The sequence below is a fragment of the Nuphar pumila genome, chromosome 1 (assembly GCF_984573655.1).
Source record: "Nuphar pumila chromosome 1, dmNupPumi1.hap1.1, whole genome shotgun sequence".
Lineage (NCBI taxonomy): Eukaryota > Viridiplantae > Streptophyta > Magnoliopsida > Nymphaeales > Nymphaeaceae > Nuphar > Nuphar pumila.
The window spans coordinates 28,764,432-28,773,195 of record NC_143249.1 but is presented as its reverse complement, the minus strand read 5'-3'; the positions used below and the strand labels follow the sequence as shown (position 1 = coordinate 28,773,195).

General features: G+C 37.2%; 1 protein-coding gene across 1 annotated transcript; it reads right to left on the bottom strand.

Moving 5' to 3' along the window:
* Positions 1-6,000: 6,000 nt before the first annotated feature.
* Positions 6,001-7,569, bottom strand: LOC149848517 (uncharacterized). The gene is made up of 3 exons (XM_090004551.1): positions 7,344-7,569; positions 6,701-6,936; positions 6,001-6,534 (listed from the first exon to the last, which is right to left on the bottom strand). The coding sequence occupies exons 1-3, from the start codon at positions 7,567-7,569 to the stop codon at positions 6,001-6,003; spliced, it is 996 nt and encodes a 331-aa protein (XP_089860677.1).
* Between the last annotated feature and the right edge of the window lie 1,195 nt (positions 7,570-8,764).

Sequence of the window (8,764 nt, the reverse complement as noted above, 5' to 3'; positions counted from 1 at the left end):
TGATATACATATATATATATATATATAACCGTATCCCTGTACCCACATTTTTGGAATTATGGTGTCATACCCGCACCCCGCACCCATGCCTGCACCCACACCCACTCCCATACTGACATAGGTTCTATGATTTTAGAATTGACATTGAGTTAAATCAATTCAGTACTGATTTGTGGATGGGAGTTGTCCCCACAATCTGTTCAACTGGTGAAGCATAGTTAACATAGTAGAACTCATGGACTAACTATGGTTATGTGAGTATTGTCTCTGTCATGCTTGGTTTCGAGCTTTTGTGACATAAAAAATGTTGGGTGTTCAGCCAAGAAAATGAGAAGAAATGATAGGAGCCAAGATTTATTTTTGATTAATTCATCTCAAACTAATTTATAGTTGAGTACAATATTCTAGGTTCATTGGAATACTTAGAGTTAATTCTAGACTAGTCACAACATTCTAGGTTCATTGAAATACTCAGAGATAATTTTAGACTAGTCACAACATTCTAGGTTCATTAGAATACTCAGATATAATTCTAGACTAGTCACAACATTCTAGGTTCATTGGAATACTCAGAGATAATTTTAGACTAGTCACTTGCCAACTAACTCATTAACATCACTTTTCAACTACCTAAGTTAACACATTAGTCAATATATTCCCCCCTTAATGTGCTGCTCTTGAACTCCAAGCATCTCTCGAAAATAGTTGAACTTGTTTTTTGAATGTGCCTTGGTAAAAATGTTTGCAACTTGATCTTCACTCCTGCAAAATTTCAGCTCAACTTCACCTTCTTCAATTGCATCTTGAATGAAATGGTGCTTGATGGAAATGTGGCAAGTTCTACTATGATAAACTGGATTTTTGGCAATTTCAATGGTTGATTTATTGTCACATAACATCATTGTAACTTGATTTTGCTTCTCACTAATGTCTTCAAGAATTATTCTAAGCCAAATGACTTGTGATGTTGCCAAACTTGCTGAGACATATTCAGCTTCAACGGATGATTGTGCCATACTTTGTTGCTTCTTTGATGCCCAAGAAAATACTCCTGAACCAAGTGAAAAACAATAGCCTGAGGTGCTCTTCATATCATCATGACATCCACCCCAATCACTATCACAATAACCATGCAAGTTTATTGGAACTCATTTGCTGAATTTGATGCCATAGTTGAGTGTCCCTTTGATGTATCTTAACACTCTCTTGGTTGCTCCAAGATGCATTTGATTGGGATTGTGCATAAACCTTGATGATAAGCTTGAAGCAAACATAATATCTGGCCTTGTAGCTGTGAGATAAAACAAATTTCCCACCAAACTTCTATACAAAGTAGAATCAACTTTCTTTTCTCCATCTTCTTTAATAAATTTTTCACTTACAACAAGTGGTGTAATCATAGGCTTGCAATCAACCATGCCAAACTTTATAAGAACATTTTCAACATATTTCTTTTGACAAATAAAGACTCTATCATCATATTGATAAATCTCCATGCCAAGAAAATGATTTAACATTCCCATGTCATTCATTTCATGTCTTTCTTAAAATCAGCAATCAACTTTTCATTGTTATCGGTATAAAGTAAATCATCAACATATAAAGCAACAATGAGAATGTTTGAGTTACCTTGAGTCTTCACATACAAGGTTGGTTCACTCTTTCTCTTCTTGAATTCTTGCTCTATGAAGTAAGAATCAATTTGTCTATACCAAGCCCTTGGAGCTTGCTTCAACCCATACAATGCCTTTCTTAACTTGTACACTTTGCCTTCTTCTCCTTCTTTGACAAAGCCTTGAGGTTGTTGAACATACATCTCCTCCTTCAATTCTCCATTCAAAAATGCAGATTTGACATCAAGTTGGTAGAGATTCCAACCTTTTTGGGCTGCCATGGCAATAAGGGCTCTAATTGTGTCAAATCTTGTAACCGGTGCAAAAGTTTCATTGTAGTCAATTTCAGGTTGTTGTGAATAACCCTTAGCAACAAATCTTGCCTTCTTCTTTTGAATTAAGCCATCAGGATTCAGCTTGACTTTGTAAATCCACTTGACACTAATGATTTCCTTGTCTTGAGGCTTCTCAACTAGCTTCCAAGTCTTGTTCTTCTCAATTGCATTTATCTCCTCTTCCATTGCCTTTCTCCAATCCTTTTCTTCGTATGCTTCTTCAAAATTTTCTGGTTCAAGAATGCAAAAGTTGCATCTTGCATAGACATCACTCAAACTCCTCATTCCCTTTGGAGTTGAGCTTGAGGAACTTGAGCTTGAACTTGGAGATGAAGTTGGGTTGGTTGTTGAAGTTGAATGATTATCACTTCCTTCTTCATTTGCTGAATTTTCTTCTTCATCATGCTGCCAAACATCCTGCTTTTCAATCTTTTTCTCATCTTAATTCCAAGTAGCATTTTCATCAAACAAAACATCTCAACAAATAATGATTTTGTTAGTCTTCAAATTAAACAATCTATAACCTTTAGACTTGGAACTATAACCAACAAAAATACATTTTTCACTTACTTCATCAAGCTTGTACCTCTTTTCTTTTGGAATTTATGCATAGCAAATGCTTCCAAAAACATTCAAGTGTTTCACCAAAAGCTTCCTTCCACTCCATGCTTCAATTGGAGTTTGATTTTATACAGCCTTTGTGGGACTTCAGTTGAGAAAATATACAGTTGTATAAACAGCTTTGGCCCAAAATTCTTTTGGCAAACCTTTATCGTGCAACATAGATTTTGCCATCTCCATCATCGTTTGATTCTTTCTTTCGAAAACTCAGTTTTGTTGTGATGTGTAGTCAACGGTCAGCTACCTTTTCATTCCTTCATCTTCACAAAATTCTTAGAATTTGTTTGAAGTATACTCCTTGCCATGATCACTTCTTAACGTCTTAATGTAGTGGTCACTTTGCTTTTCAAAAAGGCTTTTGAACTTCTTGAAAATTGAAAACACTTCGGATTTTTCTTTCATGAAATAAACCCAAGTCATTCTTGAAAAATCATCAATGAAAAGGATGAAATATGTGTTACCTCCATGAGAATGGTTCTCATAGGTCCACAAACATCCGTGTGCACTAGCCCCAAAATTTCCTTGGCTCTCCATGCAACTCCTTTAGGAAATGGTTGTCGGTGTTGTTTTCCAAGTGCACAACCTTCACACACTTCATGTTTCTCATCAATCCTTGGTAAGCCATACGCCATCTCAATTTGTTGAAGTACTTTGAAGCTGTGAAAATTCAAATGGCCATACCTCTTTTGCCACAACCATGAATCTTTAATGACATGTGCTTTCAATGCTTGAGTTTCACTATATTTGAAGTTGATTGAAAAACTTTGATTGGTTTGCATTTTGATTTTCATTACAAGCTATCTACCATCCTTTTTGTCATAGATACAACACTCATAATCATGAAAGTTAAGTGCATATTTATGCTCAAGAAGTTGTCCAAGACTCAATAAACTTTGGTCCAAATCAAGAACAAATAAAACATCACAAATGAACTTCGTACCTTGCTTGGATTGAACTCCAATGGTTCCCAATCCTTGTGCTTGAGCTATGACTCCATTTTCCATCTTCACTTCTGTTTTTACAGATTCATCCAAGTCCATAAAAATGGTTTTATCTCTTGTCATGTGATTGCTACAACCCTTATCAAGGTACCACACATTATTCTTGATTTCGGTAGCAATGTGACAGGCATAGAACAAGCTTCCTTCTCCTTGTTTTTCTTCTGAAAATTGTGTTTGTTGGTTGGTCTTGAACCTGCAATCTTTCTCCAAATGGCAAAGTCTCTTGCAATAATAGCACTTTGGCTTATCTTTGTGCCAACAATCTTTTTCAGGATGATTTTTCTTGACACAATGGTTGCATTGCTGTAAATTTTCTACATTAGAGGTTCTTTGAAAGTTGTTTCTTTCTCTTCCTCTTGAATTCCTGCCTTTACCTTTTCCACGACCATATCTTTTATCTCTTTGTGAGTCTCTTCCTCTTTGATAGCAAGTAGAGCTCACTCTTTCATTGGTCTTGGGGATGAAATTCAGATTTGATTGGAAAGCACTTTCAATGGATTTTTCAGCATGTCTAGTCATCCTTCTCTCATGAGCCTTCAAGGATCCCAACAACTCTTGAACACTCATTGAGGAAATGTCTTTTGTCTCTTCAATTATGGACACCATTGGATCAAATTTTGGGGGTAAACTAACAAGAATCTTCTCTACAATTCTACTTTCATTAATTTCTTCACCAAAGGTTTTCATTTCATTTATAATTTTGGTGATCTTTATGTAGTAATCTTGAATATTTTTAACATCATTCATCTTTAAATTTTTAAGCTCTCTTCTAAGAGTTTGAAGGGTGGCGTTCTTTACCTTGATGTTCGTTCCCTTGGAACTCCTTTTGTAGAATCTCTCATGCTTCCATGGCTTTTTTGGCGCTCATGATTCTTGAGAAGATATCTGAAGTCACACCTTGCTGGATATATGAAAGAGCTTTTGCATCCTTCTTCCTATTTTCCTTGAGGGCTTTTTGTTATTGATTGGTGAGACCTTCTTCACCTTTCGGTTCTTTATATTCATTCTCTACATATTCTCACAAGTCTTGTGATCTAAAAATTGTTTTCATTTTTACAAACCAATGGTCATAGTGCTCACCGGAGAATATGGAAATTGGAGGACCATCACTAGTGTGATTGGTCATCTTGTGTAGATAAAAAATTACTCAAATTTTCTGGTTTTAGGGGATAAACAAGGATGTGGAACCTAGCTCTGATACCAATTTTGTTGGGTGTTCAGCCAAGAAAATGAGAAGAAATGATAGGAGTCATGATTCATTTTTTATTCATTCATCTCAAACTAATTTATAGTTGAGTACAATATTCTAGGTTCATTGGAATACTTAGAGATAATTCTAGACTAATCACAATATTCTAGGTTTATTGAAATACTCAAAGATAATTCTAGACTAATCACAATATTCTAAGTTCATTGGAATACTCAGAGATAATTCTAGACTAGTCACAACATTCTAGGTTTATTGGAATACTCAGAGATAATTCTAGACTAGTCACTTGTCAACTAACTCATTAACATCACTTTTTAACTACCTAAGTTAGCACATTAGTCAACAAAAAAGTTAGCAGATGATTCGTAGTTGTATTAGGAAAGAGAACATGTTGGGTTTTATACTCCATAGATGTGGTATCTATGAACTAAAATTGTTTGTTTCTTAGGTGTTAAGGGGGACTTTTTAGTGTCTCTTAGTGTTCAATTTGATACTCTAGTAGGAGTTCTTGGTTGAACTACTAAATGGTACTTTCAGTTTGTGGTTTAATATTTTGCATACGAATGTGGTGCTTTGTATTGGTTCAATTATTGGTACCATATGCTTAATAACTATTAAACAAGAAATTTATCAGCAGACTCTTGTGGTACTACTGAACCACCATAAGTGATGATGTGACAGTCTCTATCTAAAGAGTTTCAATCTCAAAAATTAGAAAGTACCCTTTGATTATAGTTGGCTTGATTTATTTATTAGTTTTAAGGCATTGAAGTTGATTTTAAGATGATGGTCTCAGTCAGTTTTAAACCGAATCTTCATTTATTGTGTCCCGTTGCCTTTTTACTACATTGAAGATTGACTAATGATGTATTAGAGTTTATTAAACTTATTAATAAAGTATATAAATTATGTTAAAGACATCTATTCGTTTAGATCCACATAAACAAAAGTGTGGATCTATGGAGAGAGAGAAAGAGAGCATTTCTGTCATGGTTACTTGAAAAAATAGAAGAAAGACATTTTAATGGTTAAAACACATGAAAAGGAAAACACATACAGCTGATAGGCTGTATTCCAAAGATGTAGGGTGATACAGTAGCACACTTAAAGTGTGCATTAATCACATTGCACCTGCAGATCGTCCCTCTTTATTCTACTAATGCAACGACTTCCACCACATTTTTTTATTTTTTTAATGAAAACGCACTTCCCTTAAACTTTCATTTCTTGCAAACAATGCCACGACCGTTGAAGCTGCTTTTGCACTGCAGATCCTCATGATCAACCGCACCTTCCACCCTCATCGTCTCCCTGCCTTTAAACTGTGTTGCACCACAATCTGTGGTGAAGAGCCCCGATGACAAAAACTCACGATCCCCGCCCAACACCGGCATCTTCACACCCATCTTGACTCGGCTCTGGTAGTTGTCCGCATACGTCTGGCCAAGAACGCCATTAACGTTCCCACTTAGGGAGTAGAATTTGAAGGTCAAGTCCAGATGGCCAAAGCAATCATCATCTGTTATCCCATAATGGTGGATCCTGGACTCCTCCTTGCCAATGGGAACCACTCTGGCTGAGATCTTGAACTTGTTGGGTGCTTCTATGACAACCTCATTAGTTCTGGCTGAGCGAGTGATGGTGAGGACAGATGATGCGGTCGTCCATTGGGCCTCCTCTGTCGTAGGAAGGAAAACAGTTTCATCATTGAAAACAATGGCAAGTTGATCAATGGCATCATCCCATTGTGCAACCTACAAAAGATTAGGACAAGATGTTTTTTCTATGAGGAACATGAGGTAAAAATCTCTCTCTCTCTCTCTCTCTCTCTCTCTCTCTCTCTCTCTCTCTCTCTCTCTCTCTCAGAGGCTGGATTCTAATGTAGGTAGTCCCTTTGCTTTTTTGAAATAATTGATTTACCTTCTTAGCACCAATGAAGAGTTTGTGGTCATCAAACAGGACACCAATGGATTGAACCCAAGTGAAATCACGTTTCATGCCTTCCCCTCTCTTTCCGATAAAGTGGCCGTTGATGTGGAGGTTGGTATCGGAGACCAAGCAGAAATCCCTGTCCTTCTGGCCGTGGAAGTAGAAGGTGATGCCATCGCCACCAATGAAGCGGGGGTCGTCACAGACTGCACCAGGCTCATCGCAAGCTGCAAATTGATCACCATAAGTATATTGTCTAAACTGTGTGTGCACACCAAACATCTAAACGGAACACGGATCATGTCTAACTCTCTTGGATCTAAACTGTTAGTCGGCCCTGAGACGAGTTAGTCAAGTTTCAGATACAGTTTGTATACACATTTTCGATCCCTTCTGGGCCATTGGCCAAGCGAGTTAACAAGGTTCTCTCCCTTTTCTTAATTTGAGAAAAAAAGGAGACAACCCACATAACCAATACTGACTGATGGAATATGCTATGTTAAATCAATGTCATCCACTCTTGCAAGAATATTAGATCGTCCATTCAATGGGTTTGCTTAACGTTCATATGCACCAGCTGCATGAAGACAATTAGTGAAGTTGGTGATTGACTACTTGGTAAAGGGACACTTACAGCAAACGGCTTTGCACAGGCCGCAGTGCGCTTTGCAACTTCGAGGGCACTCATTAGGGCACTCGTACTGATTCCCGTAGCCTTTCGTCCCTCTGTGCCTGCACGAAACCTTTTTGCGACCAGATCCGGCAGATGCCCAATGATCCGATTTGTCTTCTGCTGCAGCCATCCTCATGAAGACGAGTAGCAGGAGAACGCAAACGCCCATGCTCTTTGATGAGGCCATCTTCTCAATTTGCCTCTTTTAACTCTTTGGAAGAAGTAGCTTCCAATTGTTGTGTGTTTTTGCAACTCCCTAATTCATCTACTTATAGGGTTGAGGGACAATATTCAATGCATGAGTCTGGATCACAAGGCAACCAACTAAACTTCTTTAAAAATTAACCTAGTCTGTATATGCCTTGCACGAATACAGCCCAAAGATCTAAAAATATGCAGTTTTCAACCCAAGCTACTATTTTATATTATAATATATGGAGTTAATTGGATGTAAACGGTCCTCGCACGGCCTCTATGAACCTCTAACCCATGTTGGTCGTTGAGCACAGACGTGAACTTTCTTTTATAAACAAAAAAAAGAAAGAAAAGAAAAGCACAGACCTGGATTGGAACAAACTTTGGTCAGATTGTAGATTCTTCGTTTGTTCTCATCACTTGCTACTGTACTGTAATGGTTTTATTCCAATATGTTATGAATGATATCTTCTTTCAAAAAATAACAAAACCGATAAGCAATATGATCTCATGACCATAGTTACCAAAGTAAAAGGTGGCCACGAGAAACGATGCGTGAAACATGAAGCCAGAAGCAATTCAGAGGTGCAAGCAATTAAAGGAAGAAGTGGCAATAGAAGCCTGTAGGAAGAAACATAAGACAGATGAAAACTTTGTTTTTCATTGAATGCATCTTTTCTAATTTTTTTTACAAAAAATATGCATTATGTATGCAAGTGTATCATAATTTTTTTTTTAAAAGAAAATACAATTCTTCTAACATTGAATGCACCTTCCCTCTAATGTTTCATGGCCTTCCCCAGATCCCATAGTGGATAAAGACAACTTTTATGTTGCCTGCAGTCTAACTAGAAAATGTTTCCTAGAGTACTATGATCAGGTTAGGAAGGATAAACCTCCCTAATGGTGCATATGATGCAATGAATCTTGGGATCGTGTAACTGGTCAGGCTCAGCCTAACCCCAGCCCGCCAATTCAAAAAAAAAAAATTAAGTGCACTTCCTACACATGAAGTAAGTTTTGATTTTCTCATAAAGTTTTAGAATCAAGAAAGAAGTCTGAAATTCCAAAATTTTCAAAAGCTTCTAGTAAACATGCTCAGGGCACGGCTTCGACGTGGGAGGTTGTCATTGAAAAGAAAAAGGGGCCTACCATTTTTGCCAGACTATATTTTGTTGTAGAATCAA